General features: G+C 36.8%; 1 protein-coding gene across 1 annotated transcript in view; it reads right to left on the minus strand.

Moving 5' to 3' along the window:
• KCNQ1 (potassium voltage-gated channel subfamily Q member 1) overlaps positions 1-19,573 on the minus strand; it is a 329,070-nt gene that overhangs the window by 227,974 nt on the left and 81,523 nt on the right. Inside the window, exons 6-12 of the mRNA XM_054275920.1 lie at positions 19,171-19,311; positions 12,052-12,162; positions 9,506-9,601; positions 7,120-7,242; positions 5,968-6,109; positions 4,630-4,656; positions 2,253-2,318 (exon numbers count right to left, since the gene is read on the minus strand). Of these exons, the coding sequence (XP_054131895.1) occupies positions 2,253-2,318; positions 4,630-4,656; positions 5,968-6,109; positions 7,120-7,242; positions 9,506-9,601; positions 12,052-12,162; positions 19,171-19,311 (706 nt within the window). The remainder of the gene's footprint in view (positions 1-2,252; positions 2,319-4,629; positions 4,657-5,967; positions 6,110-7,119; positions 7,243-9,505; positions 9,602-12,051; positions 12,163-19,170; positions 19,312-19,573) is intronic.

Below are 19,573 nucleotides of genomic sequence, written 5' to 3' on the forward strand. Positions count from 1 at the left end.
GCTCTAACATTTGTTAGAGAAGCCACAACATTTGCATATAAATAAAACTACTGGTGTGGTTTACATGATTGTAAATGAATTTACAGAAAATAAAACTTGATTAACATTCCATATAAATCATAGGTAATTGTGACAAGTCCATAGAAACCTTTGTCAGTCCAACTGGCTGGAATATGCAACAAAATAATTAAAATGTAGTAATTTATGAAAACTCTACTTATATTTATGAAATATTCAATAAAATATTTTATAATATAGCAGTAAATAATGCTCTGCCAAAAAGCCATACAAAACTTAAAGGAATACAACAGAAATAGATAACTTAATTGTAGCTGATATTTCCTGAGAATTCAAATGGGAATATCAGGAAACAATTATTTTCTTTTAATGTAACCATTTTACTCAGGTAATTGGGTCTTTTCATATGGGAGAAATGGATTTGAATTTAAAAAAAACAGAAGACAAAGTATTAATTCATCTTTAAGCACATGGCTTTCCAAACTACAAAAGGAAAGCCTCTGTACTCCAGAAATTGTAATAAGAAAGGATGACCTCTGAAATCACAGTTTAAAAAAAAAATAAGATAATGGCTAGGAGATACATTTATTACAAGCAAGAGCTACTTGTAGCACTTAAAAATTAAGATTTTGTAGCAAGTTTTAGGAAGCACTGATTTCTATTTTTGCTTTTAGCATCATACTAATATTATGGCATTATACTATTTAATCCCTTTACTATAACCATCATTCAAAAACATGGCTGTGAAACCAGCAAAATAATTCCAGATAGAGACGTGCAGTGAAATGTGTTTCAAACTTTTCAAACTTTTCTTCGGGCTTTCACCAAATTAATTTTAACTGCTTTCATTTCTACATGACATAAATGAAACTTTGCCAATTTCTAGCAAATAGGGACTCGCAAATGTTTTTGTTTTCCTGATGGCAAGTGATAAAAACTGCTGAACCTAAAGCCATGTAAAGGGTTTGCTGCTCACGAGACTGGGCTCATGAGAGAGACACAGCACACTCCACACCCAGGGGAATCCGCAGGAACAGCAGTTCTTGGGTCAGTCACAGCTATTGCTTTCCAGTTTTGTGGGAAGGGAAAGAAGGACTGGCACAATGAAAAAAGAACCAGAAGTATGGAGATTTTTGAAGGAATTTTGAATGAGTTAGAGATGGGATTTCTGAGTTTTTAGATGGTGTGGTTTATTTTCCTTATTTTCTGCATTGGTAGGAAGGGTGAGTTTGGCTCACATCTTTACTGTATGGTTCAGAAGCTTACAAGATTCCTAGTTATAAGACTTTTATGGGATTTATTGACTAATAAAAAACTGCTAATGAAGATATTTATGTTTTTGACCTAATCCTTAAATATTTCATCTTATGGACTTGCATTACAAAACTTAATCTAAGTTTTTTTAGTTAATCATGTTATGATATATAAACCTACATTACCGCATTCCAAACTCCTTGTTTCTTTTTGTAACTACTTTTATTTTTTCTATATTCTAAATTCCAAAACTCTAAACCTTCTTCTTCTTAATGTGTTTCTGCTTTAAACTATTAATTCACATTCTCGCTTCTAGTACCTAAGTTTGGAAGCCTTTTCCAATGTCTCAAATCAAATTCTCTGTTTAATTCTAAGCTTTGAAAATTCCCTGCATTTCAAATTCCAACACCAAAGTCAAGACTGGGCTTCAGCCTATTTGAAAGAATCCTTGTGTGAGCACATAGCAAGTAGGAGGTGATTAGTATGAGGCAAACATGGTATCTCCTTCCCTCTGTTTTAAAAATTTCCAAAATCATCATAACTATGAAAAAAACATGGCCTTATGAGAGTTTCTCTGCCTCAAAGTGCCTTGAAACAGGGCTCAAGCAGAACACCAGGGAGCACATTTTTTAACTTATGAAAATTAATTCATAGCAATTAGACTTTGGACAAGTCTTTCTTAGAAAGCAGTGTTAAAAATATGCTTTAAAAAGACAATTTCTACATATGAAGGCTAAAGAGGAAAACAAAGATGAAGCTTTAGACATTAGTTTTCAATGGATTATAATGGGTGAATTTGAACATTTGCAATTTACAAGCTGAACAACCTCCAAACTCAAAATTCTACTGAAACATCTTTTTAGAAACCAGCTCTAATTTTTTGTGCCACAGAAGACAGCTCCAGACAGAGCACTGCAAAGATTTAGTAATTAACAAAGGTGATGAAACATGATGGAACAATGAAATATTATGAGCATTACCTGGAGAGGAAGGAGCGCTGGAAGACTGCTGGTCTGTGGAAAAGGATGGCCAGGAGCGCTGACAATCTGAGTCAGAGTGAAGATGCACATGAGACAGAGATAGGAGAGGTGAAAAGAAAAAAAATAAAAGAAAAAAAAAAGAAGATCCAGACAGACAGCTAAGGAGATGCAGACATACCTAAAAATTTAGTATATTCTACCAGACACAAAATTTAAAATACTATAGAAAACAGTGTATGAAACTGTACAAGAGTGCAGACTCACGCTGAGAGAATGTTCACTGGCCACTGTGGAGGGGTCATGGCTTTTCCAAGCCCATTTTTCACGGCAGTGTCAACTGGTGCAAGATATTCCCCCCTACAGGCCAGTCTCTGTTTGCCCCTTTCTTCCAGACTTCAGGGTTTCACAAGTCTTTCCCTTTCCTAAGTGTCCCACGGGCCAGACCCCTCTCATTCTGGCTCACACTGTTCACAGAGCAGCTCTCTCCTGGTCAGGGTTCAGTGCTGCCAGGTGGATGGGGCAGTTTGGACACCCACATCTGAAGCTTCCAAGCACATCCCATAAAAAGTTTTTGAAGCTGCCCACTTCAACCAAGTAAACCAAGTGAATTTCTTGGGGAAATGTTTCAGGCAAGCAAGAGGAGTCAGTGATGAGAAGGAGTCTCAGCAAAACACACAATCTTTACAATGTGTTTAGTTCTTTTGAATAGCATTATGCTGTTAATAACTATTTGATTAAGAACTGCCTGTGAATTCACACACCTGGACAGGCTGATACTTTTATGCAATGAGAAAAACTCTTAAAATAAAAAATGCATTGGAGTAAAAAGCAGAAAAAAAAGCCCCTCATTTTGCAAGTGTTCTCTCACTTCTACACACGTCCTGGTTCCAGCCAGGACAAGGTTAATTTTTGCAGTAGCCAGGATGGGCCATGGATCCTTTGGGTTTTGCTGTACTGACAATGCCAGGAGAACAGAAGGAGGGAGAAAAAGCTGGAAATCCCTTGTTGCACAAAATACTGGCAGGGAAGCCAGATGAGGGATCCAGGAGTGTGAAGACTGAAGTATAAGTGGGCAACCCAAAAATTTACTGAATGTGAGAAAGCAGCATATGGGTATGTTACTAGAGGCTTTCTGAAGGCCTAATTAAAGCAGAATGAGTATCCTTTATCCTTGTACTTTCTAGTTTCTTCCTTCTAAACTTTTGACTTGGCAGCTCCAGTTTTCTGTGCAGATAATCTTTTCCACAGAAAGTAAAATAACACTCTCTCCTCTTTGAGCTGCTGTGAGAACAGTGTTGGACACCCTCTCAGCTCCACTGAGCTCTGCTTGCCTGGCTGGGACACAGAAACTGAACCTGTGATGGCTGGAAAAGCTGCTCTGATATTTCCCCAAGATGAAGGCATTTCTTGTTCACGTAAAACAGGTGATTTGTTTGGTGGCTTTTGCTGCCCTCCTCATCTTGTTCCACCATGTCTATCCCCACCAGAGATGCACCTCGTGGAAACTGGGAAAATTAAGGATTGATGGGGGGAGTCCAGGAGATTCAGTTTGGTTTTGCTGTTTTAACACCTTAATTGCACTTGTGTCCCATGTGGGCTCAGGGGTGAAACTGAACTTTGCCATTTCTGTCAATTTAATCCGAGCCTGAGCATCCTTGCACTCAGTCACTGGAAGGAAGCCTCTGCTGCCTGCAGTGGATTCAGAGCAAACTTACAGGTGGCTCACAGCACTCTCACTAAATCACAGAGGTCTTTTGCCCAGACCTAGCCCTAATCCTGCTGTCTTTGGGGAGCACTCAATTGCTACGGAAGTGCCTAAGCAAGCACATTAGAAACATCACAGGACTACATGGCTGCGTAAGTGATCACAGAATCCAGACAAACAGTAAAATAAATTATTTAATTTATGGGTCCCCATCTGTTCACAAATATCGACAGCATATTTTTACAGGAACAGATGCATGTACTTCAGAATGCACAGCACTGGGGGGTCAAATCTGAACCTAATTCAGTTATTTAGAAATTAATTTGCATCATATGCTTAGATAACTACTGGATGAATTATACCTTATTTAATAGAAAATTATATTTTTCTATTGGCAATATACACATGAGCAATTTTTCTCAAATATAAAAAATTATTTGAGGTTCTGTACTTATACAAATGAGTGTATAAGTAATACACTCTCTTTGTAATGAGACTGGGTGCAGTTGTGATTGCAAGTGTGAGAATGCACATTCTCTGTCTGTCTAGATCTCCTTGGCTGCAAAAGATTTCTTAGAAATTATATGGCACTAGACACACATGAAAAGCACTGCAAACATTACAATGTCATAAGCTGGCATGCCATAAACAGAATTATTTTCCTCAACTTACCAGGCAATTTTAACATTCCTGTTTGTCCTGTATACTTGTAACAGTTTATAGAGGAGAACACAGATAAAAAAGAAAAAAGATAAGTGTCAGAAGAAATGAGAGAAATCCTTTTACAGAAAGCTACAGAGCTGACTTTTGAAATAGCAATAGTAGGCTGCCATCAAATTGTAGTGTCCTTAATCAGCTCAGAAATTCAGTGGTAAAAGGTGGGACTTTACAACTCTAAGCATGGTTCTGTAATTTGATTGTTTTGAAGAAATGTGTCTGTACTCAAATTTTGAGACACAGTACTTGTCCACCTTTTAGCAGCTATGTCATTTCTACCAGCAGATGCAACTTGTAACCATTCCTTAGCAGAAGCCAAGAAAGAGTGGAAAAGCATGGATGATGCAGAACAACACAACACAAGCACACCAAAATAGCACAAGGAAGGCAAGACTTTCTGCTTGAACTAAAATATGCCCAGTGCCAGCCCATGCTGCTGTCTTATTTTAAAGCCCATTACATTTATTCATGTCAGCCAAATTTTTGAGGAGAAAAAACATAAGTACTTAAGGTATCTATAATCAATAAAACACACCTTAAAAATTAAACCTTGCTCTTGTTGCCAACATTTGAGCAACACATTAAAAACTTCCAATAAAAGTACATTTGTAAAAATGCCACATTTTAAATTCAGAGTTATTCTGGAAGTTCAGTGCAGCAAAAGCAAATATAGATAAGCTATTAATCATAAGGTGATTATCAACGTCCTGTCTTCTTTTTCCTCATACTGTACCATTTTGTACATTTACAGTGACATTTAATACAGATGGATCCACATTTATCTTAAGTACTTCTGCTTTCAAAACTTGATTCACAGCCTACTGCACAGAGCAGATGGCATGAGCACATGATGATTTCATGTAGCAGACTATGTTTGGTGCAGCCAAGGCACACCAATCCTTTTTGGTCCAGGTACAAGCACAATAGTAACACATCCTGGGTAAATTTTACATGGAAAAGCTGACAGCTAATCCCTGTAATTTCAATCAATTGCAGAACTGGGGAATGTATGCACCAGCCTAAGAGTCTGCCTGCTGGAAGAGCCTAACCAGCTCTTCCAGCAGGCGGAAATGAGAAATTATTTTGTCTGCAGTGAAGCGTGCTCATTAAAGCAATGGTTAAACCTCACCCAGACAAGCCAGCAACCAAAGGCAAAAAAGCAAAGTATTCTTGCTTTAGAGTGACAAGAGCTTGTTCTTTCCCTCTTTACTACAGATACTACAAAGGACCTGTATGCAAATCTAATCATGGAACTCATCACAGTTACTGGCATTTTATAATGGAGCTTCTTACCAGCATGTTCAAAGGGTTCAAAACTGAAATCAGTTTTCCTGTCCTCGGCCACGTGGTCATAAGTGATGTGTGGTATAGCCAACATCCTGTCTGGAGAAGAAGGCCCATTGTCCTTGTCTAACTTAAATTTCTTCTTTTTAACCTAAAAAAAACCCCACATAAATTAAATTACTCAAACCAAGTCACACAGAGTTGTCTGTTCAGTGACGCCTTCAAAAATAACACAGTCCCCAATGAGCTATAACCAATTAAAAGAGTGCCTGAATTACATTTTCACGATCCTACACTGTGTTTCTCATTATGTTGCCCCCTCATCCTGCCAAAACTGGCTAATCACTAGATTTCTGCACATTGTCATTTCCAAATCCCTTGCCTGCAGTTAAAAAAGAAAATCTGCTAGTTATGCAGCTGCTTATATAAATCAAACTATTCTAGAATATCTTTATCATTTTATGGATGCAATAAATCACACCTTCAGCACAAAGCCAATGGATATATTGCTACTGAACTCAGATGAACCTTGGAGATACAAGAGGAAATTTTTGCACAACATCCTCTCCATTTAGCTTGAGACTGCTATGCAATACTCTTACAATGCAGAGGATGGTGTACTATATAATCTAAAGAGTCTGACAAAGGGGTGTTGTTGCTGTATTTAAAACAAAATAATTCTGAACTTATGGAATCTGTTAATAGGACAATATTACTCTATGAAGGCACAAGAAGTCTTTACCATAAAAGCTTAGAAAATCACAAAATCAATAGGTGAGAGAAACAGAAGCTTTTTTGGGGTTTTGTTTGTTTGTTTGAATCAATTAAAAGTTACAATTTTGGAAATATGATGAAAGTGATTTTATTTTTTACATTTCCTTATAGTTTTTCAAACAACAGTATTAAGTACCTAGCTGACTTGCCTGAGTTAAGTCATTATTACTCTTTTCCATTAAAAAATCAAGACTAGGGAAATTCAGCAAATCAGCTTCTAATTTATAATGTTTGTATACTCAGTCAAAACTGAAATGTAAATCAAAATTTGAAACCAAGTAATAATCTGTAAAACAAGCAGAACAAATAATCTCTAAAGAGTAAAAAAACTCAATCTGACTTAAAATCTTCAAATTACTATAATGTGAATCAATTAATTATTGATACCATCACCGATTTCTTTGGTTTTGGACTGGGTGAGAGCAAATGATAATTCCTGGCAGGTTTTCGAATGTAAATTTTCCACGTAGAAGAGTCTGGGTTTTCTGCAGCGTAGCATCTCCATGCAGTCTGGAACAAATGTTTTAAGCAAAAGAACAATTATTCAATCAGATCAGTGGCTCACTGTACAACACAGTAACTTCAAGTAGCATGTCAGTCATTCTTTATTTAATGATATTCTTGAATTTGCCCTCTGGAAACAAACCCAGCATGATTTAGAACTCTTATTTAGTAAATAGAAACCACATAGTTAGAACTGGGAAACCACACTGAAAGATGAGTCCTTCCAAGTGCAACTTTTATTCTCAGCAGCAACAAACAAATAATGAGAGAGAGCTCTAGACCAGACTCAAAAAAGGGTCTAAATTTTATGTTCTGCCCCAATTTCCTACCTGACTTTAGGCATTTTGCCTATTGTATCCTATGTTACAGGCCCCTACTCAGAAAAACACAAAAATGGCTCTTTCATGCCTCACAAAAATATGACCAGAAAAAAAAAAGGAGTTGTGATGTGGTCAGTAGGACTATATTCATATGAAGAAATGCAGCTGTGGGCACAACAGAATAGTACCAGTGGTTAACCAAGAGCCAAAACCCAAACCCAGAACTCACTCTTGCCAACCACCAATGCTTAAAGTCCCATGTTCTAAGGCAAAAGGGAGGAAAAGCAGGGCTAGGAAACAAGACCAACAAGAAAACACTACTGCATTCTCTCTTAACTGCGTAAATACCAGAATTGATTAATAATGAGTCTCCAAATTAAAAAGGCAGATCCTCACTTACTACATGAAGAAAGGACACACTTATACACAAACAATCTAAAGCAGGGAAGGCCAGAAAACACTACATGAAAGAAACAAAGCAAGGCAGAGTGAGAGAGCTAAAGAAACAGCAGTTGGAAAGTAAAGAGTAAGTAAACTTATAAGTGATATATGGTGATATGAGTAAGTAAACTTATATCACCATATAAATCCCTCCATGATTAACACAAGAGTGGAAGAAACAAATGACCTCTAGAAGAAACCAAGAAGGAATACAAGGAAAGAAAATTACTCATCTGGGCTGTTCTCCTGTCTTGTACCTGTTTTGTAAACATCTTGATTTAACAACAATCTTTTTGTAAGTCATTTGTAGAGCACTTACTGAACTGGGCATTCAGAAGTCTGAGACTATTAGTAAATCATGATTACAACTATTAAGAACAGGTACTCTGGAACTCATTGTCTATCCTTTACTCCTCCTTAACATTTCTAATGGAACCCATTCTGGACATGCAGTCTCAGGCTTCCCAATAATTTGGTGTTCATTTCCCAAAAGAATCAGTGGGAACATTAAAAAAAATCCATTCTTTACAAAACCATACCATACGAGTCTCAAGATTTTTAGCTAATCTCTGGCTATAACCAGGGCCTTTTTCACATTAACTCTGGGACTGTTTAGTTTCAAGCATAAACTTTACAGTTAGCTACTGTTTCCATAAAGATCCTGACCTGGAAACCCACATTCACTCATGAAGCTAGAGAAATAAGTCATATGAGAATGAAAAAATGATATGGTGTATATCGAGTTTCCTTTCAAATTTGATCTCTGTGCTTCTAAAGCTATGTGCAGGTACTGAGTAGAGGGAGGAAAAGCTGGAAAAACCTAGAATGAAACCATGTTAATACTTCTCCAGGGTGCAATGCTGGCTCCAACAAAGTAAAGGATGAAATCACTTCTACCATGCTGAAACTGAACTGCAATTGTATTTATAACAGAGGGATCAATATTTTCCTACCTGTCAGTTATTCTACATGAAAAGACTGATTTTAAAGAATCCCAGTAGTTTCCAGCCACCTATTCTAGAGCTGAAAAGTCCAAACAACATTCTCCTATTTAAGATTCTGACATATTTCTCCTAAATTTGAAATTTTTGAGAATTTAGTCGTACCAACTGAAGCATATTTGACATTTGTCTTCACAAGCAACAATGTATTTTTTAAAAGCACAATTCTACGTAAAACTTCCTCTTTGTTTTTTCATTACTCTAAGCATAACATTTCATAAGACTTTCCTCAGGTAAATTGCTTAATAATTGCAGGATAACTTTCAGTTTTGATTTTAACCAGCTAAATTAAACAGTTTACACTGATTTGAGAGTGCACTTTTCTGCTCATTAGTTTATATTAAAGACTGGATTTCCAAAACTTGCATCTGTAATTTCTGTACAGTTTTTAATGGGAATCAGGGAGGGAAAAATTGCCAACAGCTTGGAAAAAAAATAAAAACCACAACCAAAATCCTACTATAAATGGAAAGAGATTACAGTATGTAATATGCAAGAACTCAGTACCTGTATAAGAGAAGCAGCAGCTGGAATCTGACGGTTGAAATGCTTCTGTCTTTGTTTCTGTTGTACCTTTAGGGCAAAGCCTGAACCAAGAATTCCCTGTGGAAAGAAGAAAAAAACTTTTTTTTTTCTTTTTTTTCCTTTTTTTAAAGAGTGGAGGGAAAGAGCCCCACATAAAATTGCCAAATTATGTTGTGTTAATAAACTTCTATTCAGCATCATAAAACCCAACTAATTATTTTGAGGAAATGACTTAATACAGTGAAATTTTTAGTTTCAGTTATTACTTGCTGAAGCCAACTGTGACTGCTATCATGCCCTGATGCAAAGCCTGCTGGACTCGGACCCAAAAAAGGAAACAGAAATGACATTTCATACCCTCTAAAAGTCTCACAAAGTCTTGTGTAGGGGAATGACAGAATAGGGAAAAAAAAAAAATCAACCTGATGGGCTTAACTACATTTTGATAAGAAATAAAGCTTTGGCAGGGCATGATGTAAGCCACTAGACCTTTTAACTATGGTATGGTAATTTCTATATCCATATATTAATCCCTGGTGGGAGTGAGGAAAAGAGGAAGAAGAAAAGAAAAAGTCATATTTCAGAGCGGTCAACTGAGTTGAACAAAAAGCCATCTAATTCACTCTCAGGACTAATGGCACTGGATGGTGTGAAATCTCAACTAGATTCCAAATGTAAAACAGATATGAAGTTACAAATTTAAGTAAAGAGCAAAGCCATTCATGTGGTCATTTGCACAGCTATAGACATATTTAACAGCAGTTTTAGTAACAGGTGAAAATGAAATCTTTTATAAATTGTCTTACATGTTTACACCTACTCAAGAAAGCACAATTCTTCTTCTACACACAGTTGAAGGCATCACAGCAGGGAGGGATCTTGGCTCGACCTCTAAGAACTCTATTAATCATTAAATATTTTGAAAGGAACATGAAATGCCCTTCCTATTATGTTGATTTAGTAAAGATCAAAGAGATGATGATGCTCAAACACCACATATTTGGGAAATGAGTGATCATTGCCAGATCCAGAACCCACATCAGTTGCATTTAGCCACTACAATCACTTTTGACTGTGATCTCAGCCAGATCCTCCTACTTAAAAACAGCAAAGTCTGAAATACAGCTTCAAACCCTGAATTCCCCCTTGGGCCAACCCACAGTAACAACTTCACTCAGTAAGGAAAATCCCCCTAGTAAAGGGGTGATTGGTGGTGTTCTACTTCAACAAAGGTTAGGGAAATCTGACAGGTAATCATAAAACATGGCTGTGAAGGCACAGCTGCTACACAATCATCTATAAAACATTTTTGTGGCATTTTAGACTGATTTTAAAAAACCAACCAACCAAAACAAAACACCCCACCATCACCACTCTTCAGTCAAAAAAAGTAGGTTTTGGCATTTTCCATATTGATCATTTCACTTATCTGATTTCTCTTCCAAAATAAAAGTGGAAGAGATTAGAATGAGGAAGGGGGGAAGCATATGCTTTAAAGGCAAACTGATGCTGGAGAATTTAAAGAACTTAATTATCCTCTTCTATAAAAGATTATGTACTTTTAATGTAGGCAACTAATTTTAAAAGGTCACTGGAGTTTTGATGCTGTGAAGAACTTTTGTGATGGTACTGGCATAAAAGTATTCTTATCTATTCTGTACCATCCCCACCACTTCTTCATTAGAACTACACAAACATTTGCTAACATGACTGCTTGTGTCCCTGAATTGAAAAAATAAATATGTAAACAGAATGCTTCAGGTGGCACAAACATTTTAACAGCACAATTCAGGAGTCTGGCTAAATTTGTGGAAAACACACCCTTAGCTACACCTGGCACTGAATATTTGGATTTTCAAACCACAGTCCAAGATTTGCTGATTTTGAATTTACCCTTGGAACTCAAGTGCCTTGTTTCTTGTTTGAAAGCACTCAGGAACCTGTTTTCAGTGCAAACAAAGTGCCAAAGCTTCAAAAGGTCAGTTCCAGGTCACTTTTGAAAACAGGACTTTTGCCATGGACAGATATTAATTTTGTGAAGAACTGCATCGGTGTCTCTGGCTGCTGATTGCTGTCTTTCTGACAGTGATATATTTTTGGAAGTTTGTCTACAAGAAGGATGTACATGAGAATTCTCCAGTTCACCTTGGACCTACTCAGTTGAGTAAACTATAAGTGAATGCCTTAAAAAAACCAAAACATCATTAAGTCATCACAAAGAAGTAATTAGAAATAATTTCCTTTACACTTCTGAGATAGGCTAGGAAAATTACATGGAATTAAACATCTCTTCCTCAAATCCTTCTCAAATCTAGTGTTGCATACAAAAACCACTGCATATTTATTTAGCTACTTCTAGAAGCTCTTTTGCTCTACAAGCTACATAAATTTCAGCCACAATATAGAAGCTTAATACAGAGCTTACACAAAACCAGGTTAAATGAAAGGCTAAAGAATCAATAACAGAAGTTTCCTCTGACAACTAATGAATCAGCATCAAACTGTTGCAAAAGTACAAGAGAACCTACCGCAGGCAGTGCAAAAAATGAGATTGCAAACACTGAAAAACAAGATGCAATTGTCTTTCCTATCCAGGTCTGTGGCACTTTATCTCCATAGCCAATAGTTGTAACAGTCACCTGCAAAGAGAAATAAAGAGGGCATTACAGCAAGTATTAACAAGGCATTTTGGGCTTGTTGCTGTCTTCCTTTTTTACTTATTTCAAAGAAGCATTAGCTGCATTCCTGACCCTCCCACTGTCAGCCTGTGCGACACTAATGAAGGTTAACTCTTCGTTCCAGGATTGCTTCCCCACCTAATACTGAATGGAAAAACATATACAGGAAACTGAATCACAACAAAATACACCTTTAAAATCTTGCAAAGTAAAACCATGAATTTAAGTATTCAAGGCTGAGGCAACTGTACAGCACATGAAGTTACTGGGACTGGGGTTGCCTGCCCAGTCACACACTTTCCTTAGGGAAAAGCTGCCAGCAGTTCTGAGCTGTGATTTGGTTGATGGGCAGGAGAATATTTTGCTGAGATTGCTGCATGGAAAGAGCACAGACACTGTAACCAGGCACTGAGACTGAGGTCAGGCATGAAGCACTCTAGAGATAACATTGGTACAAATAGCAAGAGAGGCTGAACATTTTCCATGTAGTAAAGACCCTGAAAACAGCCCAATGAATCACAAATTCATATAAAACACTGAGAGCAGGAACAGATGATTTAAAGCACACATGCAGGAAACATCTGTTGAGTTTGCCCTTCAGAACACTGAAATAAAGATTACCACCACAGTGATGTAGCATAACAAGGCTTAATAAGTCATTATTTGCATGAGCTCAAGGAAAGAACGTATTTGTTTGAAGCAGGAGGATACATTTGGCATCTGAGAACAATTTAAATTCACCTATGTCACCAGCTATTTCTGCATTTGTAAATTAGAGATATTTTTATCTGTGACTTCGAGGAAGGCTAACCAAACCAGAGCATGGGAAGCCGCATGGAGCCCTCAAGCAGCTGAGGCACAGCTCAGCTGTTGGCTGGTCAGACTTTCTTCTGGCCCTGTGGGTTTCCACTGCCCAGGACACAGATGTTGGTACCACAGTCACACACTGGCCATCCTCAGCCTGTCCTGAACGTGCCCACCCTCCAAGCAAAGTCACTGTGTGCAAGTCAAACCCAGCACAAAAAGGACAGCTAGAGGTGGGGATGGTCATTGCAAGTTTCTCACCAGCCACTGATACTCAAACATTCATGTGTTAGATTTTAGTTTTTAATACAAGTTTTTAAAACGTGGCCTTCTTCCAAAACTGTTTCATACCCCACAGAAGCATTGTAAGGGTTAGTTAACTACCCTAGCACCTTTGCCTGTATTCCTGAAATTGTTATTAAAATTATACCACATTCAGGACCTGATGAGGGAAGGAACCATGATGTTATCTCCTTACCTACATAGGAGGGTGGCTCAAAAAAAAAAATCCTAAAGTCTAATTACAATTTCACTTTCAAAAATATGGAATAAAAAGAGAAAACATAATTATGGGAAAATTTATAGCCTCCAATGCCTTCTTACAGAGAAGATTATGAGAGAAAATAATGGTTTATGCTTCTGTTTTTGAAAAAAATTATAAATCCTTGTAAGTGAGAAATGTTATCAACTATTTTGTGTTACAGTACTAAAATCATGCTGAAATACACACATTAACTAGAAATGTGAAAAGAAATAGGTGCTTCTGAGCTGTCCAAAGTATAACTGAAGAAGAATTCATATACATCTAAGTATTTATCTCCCCTTTCCTACCACATCCCTGCCCCTTCCTTCTAATTTGGCTTATATGAATCATCAGTAACACAAAAAAAGTATTTCCCGTGATGGTTGTCTAGCAGGCTTTTTTTTAAAAAAAAAAAGTTTTGGAAATTGGGTTGCAAATTAAAGTCTGAAGTTAACTTTTCTTCTGCCCTCATAACTCTAAGCCATCTACAAATGCATTGTATTCTGAAATTGCATTTTCTTTTTCCCTCAAAATACATGCTGTTGACATCTTACACACCAAGTTTCTGCCCTAAGTCATTTTTTACAGCTGGATTAAAACTCCCTAAAGAGCACAATACTAATTTTACAGTTGTAAAAGAGGACATTATAATGGAAATACTGACTCAACTTCTACTCTACCATATTAAACATGTTGGCATAATGAAATTAAATTGATACAAGATCTCACACATAGAATTTCATTGAAAAGCCTGTAAAACAATTGCTTTAATTAGGAACAAAATCATATTCATCCATTGACTATTTTAGAACTTTGATCTGATGAACATCACCACAGATTTAGGCATTAAGACTAATGTTCTTTCTATTACATATGAATCAAAAGTCTGAGGGGGTGAATATGAAGCAAAAACCCACCCAGAAAGAAGAAATAGTAATTTTCATCAGCACTGAGTAGGGAAAGGATTTTATTTTAGGCTATACCAGGCTAAAGTGAGCACAGGAAACGAATTAGTTAAGTAAGGATGTTCTGTCTATGAAATCCTTGCTGTGTACCTTGGAAAATTTGGATAGCAAACAGCTCTAAAATGCAAGAACCTCTACTTGTAACAATATCTACATTTGTACTTTGCAAGTAACAATTTTAAAAGGTTTCCTCACATCTACCCCATAAGAGTTCCTTGTATGAGAACAAAATGTAGTTGCAAGCACTCATGGAGTTAAAGCTCAGAGATGAGAAGGCAGCTGCAAAAGGAAGGGATGCCTTGCAAAAAGCAATTGAAAATATCTTCATCTTTCAACCCCTGCTTCAACAATTGCTAAACTAAACAAATCACCCAGAAAAAATCCAAACACATAATCCCCAACAGCAGAATTTTTTTAAAAAAAAGGATGTCACAGGTGTATACAGATGTTGGTCCCACATAGAAAATCACATAGAAACTAAAAATGACATGTTCCCTTATGTCAAACATTGAAGTCTGTACAGTTCTCTACAGCCTTTTTAATTGAGAAGAGTGGAGAAAAGGGTTCTGAATAGCACAAGATCTGTGAGATAATTTTTCATGAAGCTATTTTTGAAATGTATGTCCAACTATTTTATAATTTAAGTCAGATTACTTTTAATTTAGCAAAAGTTTTATGCATGTGCAGTTTTGAGTGGAATTTCCTTTAACATTTCAGCAAAGTTTTCCCTCAACTTTGATTTTCAATTTACATTTAGCACACACACACGGGCTTTACTAAACAGGACATTGTTTAGTATGCTTAAAAATAAGTATACTAATTTTGTGTATGCTTAAAAATAAGTAAACTTGTAAATGTTCTGTGGAATTTGGTCCTTAGTGAAAAAGTCTATCTTCTAAACTGTAATAAGTAAAGGAACCATAAATGCTCAAGTAAAGCTGTTATTTACAGAAAACTGCTTGCTTCAATTCAAAGCAAAAGGCACAGAGAAATATCCATGCATGGGTATATTCAATAATTGCTTTTGGAAATAGTGTTCATGATCAAAGAGACTTTTAGCACAGTTTTTCTGAGGCATGTTTGTTCCAAAGTGAAGGTTGGTAATTGTGTGTTTATTCAGTGGATATCAAAAGCAGAGCTCCTCTATGTTGCTGTGAGATAGGATTGAAATGAATGCTGAAAGAGAGAGAGAGGGGGACAAAAAAACAACAACACAACAAGCCACAAGCAAACGCTAAGACCCACAAAACCCCCAGAGACAGTGAGCAGGTAATTCTTTCTGAAGGTGGTCATCTCTGACAGACTCGATGAGAACATTTATCCTATTTTTTTGAGTACCTGCTTTTTAAATTTTATTTTTAATGTTTTCCTGGTTTTATTGGCCTTAAATTTAATATAAGGTCTTTAAAATTGTCAGTCTGGACATGACAGACAGTATATGCAGAGTTATTTTGAATATTGGCACTGGAGAACTGAAAGATGCACCACATTACATTTATTTTACTTGCTAAAACTAAACCTGTTTTTGAAGGATGTACAGATACCCTGCCAGGGGCAGAATTTATACAGCTTGCACTGCATTCTAAAGGAGCAATAATACAGACAACTCTTTATGCCATAAGGTAACCTTAGGTTTCTTCAAGCCCATAACTGACAGGGCAAATAGCTACAGTCCAGAGTTCTCAAGGAAATTCAAATAAAGCCCAGGAGGCCAATTTACATATGAAAATGGAAAAGCAATATAGATTTATAAATAACAACAATGACAATGAGGAACATTTAATTACAAGTTATGCACCCTAAGGGTGTGCCTACAGTCAGCCAAGCACAGCAATATGAAAGTACCCAACTGCAGATGCAGTGTAAGTGTTGGTAACACAGACCTTTTATATGGTTTACCTCAGCTATATTGCATATTCTGTTACTGCTGCCCAAAGAACTTGCTTAGCAGTGCACACACAGACTGAGATAACAAAAAAGCACAGTGCTGGACAGTGAGACAAGGGATATGAAAAGACTGTCAAGGACTTTTTGAAGCATTCTCTACTATGTCAGCCAAGGGCACTTCCAGAGAAGAGAGATCACTCATTTATGATGGTGTCTGAGACAGGAACTGTGAATCATCCTCTTCTGCAGGGGTAGCTGAAAACAGATTTTCATTGTCCAGAATTTGTGGTGTTTAAGCAATTTGGAAAATTCTGGCTAAACATAACCAAAGCTTTCAAGATCTGACACTTCAGAAGGTTTGTGTATGAGTTTGAGACCTCTATTAGGAAGAATCCTTGTGACTTCCCAGCTATTTGTAGAATCATAGAACGGTTTGGGTTGGAAGAAACTTTAAAGACCACCAAGTTCCAACCCCCTGAGATGGGCAGGGACACCTCCCACTAGACCAGGTTGCTCAGAGCCCCATCCAACCCGGCCTTGAATACTTAGAGGGATGGGACATCCACAGCTTCTGTGGGCTAACTTCTCTGTCCTATTTTCCTCTTGGAAAATGGATATTTCCTATTTTCCTAAATATTGTGGGTTTTTTCCCTAGCAGAAAGAATGAAGAATATTACACTATCAAGACATCAGAAATGGATGGACCTGAATACATCTCAGTTTTGTTCTGCTAAATCTTCTCAGCAGTTAGTAGAAGTGTGTTAGAGCAGAACAAGGACATCTAATTGTACTTAATATTAAAGAAATTACATAATGTGTTCATTGAATGCAGTCTCACACTTCATGTGGCAAGCTGCAATGCAATAGAATCCATAACAGAGAAAAATATTACCATAATTAAATGTATTGATTAAATAAGTTTATTGTAATTAGGAAGACAAAATAACTGGCATGCCCGTTAACTGAACAATAATTCCCTGAAAGGAGAATATTTCAATATCCTGACAGATCGTGTTGCTTCTATGGGGTTTACTGTATTTTCAGAAAGCCAATCTGGTCTGTCACACACTCAGTTTTTAATGGCAACGCCAATGACAGCATGTGCTTTTAAATGCAGCTACATCTGCCACTGTTAATTACTGAGTCATCTGACCAATGTAGTGGAAAATAAAAATGCCACAATGACATGAAAGCACTGAAAAAAGCTACTTGACAGAAAGCCACTTTCTTGTGCTACACAGTAAGTCTTCTGGTCCTAAGAAAGCCTGTATTTAACCATGGCAGACAGCAAGAAGAAAGAATTCTACAGCAGATCACAGCAGCAAAACAACACAACAAAACAAAACCTGTTGTATTCAAAAAGGGCTACATATGCATTTCAGCACCAGCAGACCTGCAGTGGATTTGCTCATCAATGGCTCTTTCCTTCCTCAAACAGCAAGTGATGGTTTGAAAAGAGAAGACTATATAAGCACACACATGCAGAGACTTACTAAAAATATTTCTTTATATATGTTCTTAAATATGCATATGTATTTTATTGTTGAAATGGAAGTGTTAGTGCTTTCACTCCTATACAGAAGACTTATTAGTTAGTATTATTTTTAACAAAAAAAAAGAGAAGCAATGCCTTTTGATTTTAAGCAACAAAGAAAAAGCTCTAGAAGATCAGCACATTTTGAAAGTGCAAGTATGTTATCAGTGATGTCTATGCATTTTAAAGATCTGTAGCACTTACTGATGACTGTTTGTTTGATTAATCTAATAGAATAAAAGCAGATTAAAAAACGCCATTGCTTGAATGCTAATGACAAGGAAAAACAGCTTCCAAAAACTACCTTTCTTTGAACCGCAATAGGAAACAGAAATAAGAACAATCACAGAAATGAGAACAATTACAGATGGGAAATCCCAGAACAAAATTGCTAACCTAGTGTTTGTATATGCTGTGAGAACGAAAGAGGGAATAGTAACTAGACGAAGGAACAAAATTAAAATGTTTATGAAAATATAATCCCAGAATAGAGCTGCCACACCAGTAAATTAATATAATAAACAAAGAGACATTGTCACTAGTAATACCAATAAAGGAGAACTTCACTACCAGAACTAAAGATACATCTACACTGAAGTTGTGGCAGCAACTTAGAAAAAGCTGAGAAATCTCTGAATGAGATGGTTACAATATAGCACAGAGAAATGCTGTGTAAAGACGCTAAGGGGCTCCCAAAGCAATGTAAGCACCTTAGAAGAATCCTGTCCCTGGATTTCCTATCTATCTTGCTCCAGATACTTCTTGCTCCAGAATTAGTCCTTTCTGAATAAACTGGGAATTACAGTCACAGGTCAAACTGCAAAACACAGATAACTGTTTTAAGAAAAAACCCCAACCCAACAAAAAGATGGGCAAAGAAAACCTAAACACCACAGCCTTCTCAAAAAAACTAGCCCTGAGTTAGCAAGACTCTTACCATCTTAGACAGTAACACTACCATGACAAAGGCAGCAAGAAATAATCACTGTACCAGCAGCAAAGACAGGATAAAGAAATAGAACATGTGTTTCTACACTTTTTTAAAGTAATGTGATCACTTTAGATCACATGAGACTGCAAACACCATGTAATATTACTGATCTTCTATAGTACTTTTGTAGTGTCACGGAATTACAAATTCCATGAAAGTGTATCAAAGCAGTAAGAAGCTGTTTCAAAGTGCTGTTCTTACTCCATGATTGCTTGAATTTTACTCCACATTGGACAGTGTTAACACATGAAACTGCTATACTTACTACTCCCCACCACAGGGCGTCTGCATAGCTGCCAAACTCTGTTTCTCCAGAATCATTTACAGCATCTTTCTCGGCCAGGTACACAAAATAAGAGGAAAAAATCAGGCCTAGAAATCCAATGTAGAGTGTAGTTATCAGTTCCTGCAAAGAGAATCAAAATAATGGCATTATGATCTCATTGAGACACCTAAATTTCATAACACTGATGGGTTATAAAAGACAACTGGAAGAGAAAAATGCAATTTCAGCAATTAAAAAATATTGACACTGAGTATTAGCTACGCAAATTAACAAAAAATCCACTGAGATCCATAGACAACAGAGTCAAAATGACCTCATCACACAGGACTTGTTAACCTTCTGGCCACCAAAAAGTAGTTGGGTAACTTTTCCAAACAGTGCC

Source organism: Melozone crissalis, unplaced genomic scaffold (genome assembly GCF_028551555.1).
Source record: "Melozone crissalis strain CALT ecotype California unplaced genomic scaffold, PUWL_Pcris_2 ptg000018l_1, whole genome shotgun sequence".
Taxonomy (NCBI): Eukaryota; Metazoa; Chordata; class Aves; order Passeriformes; family Passerellidae; genus Melozone; species Melozone crissalis.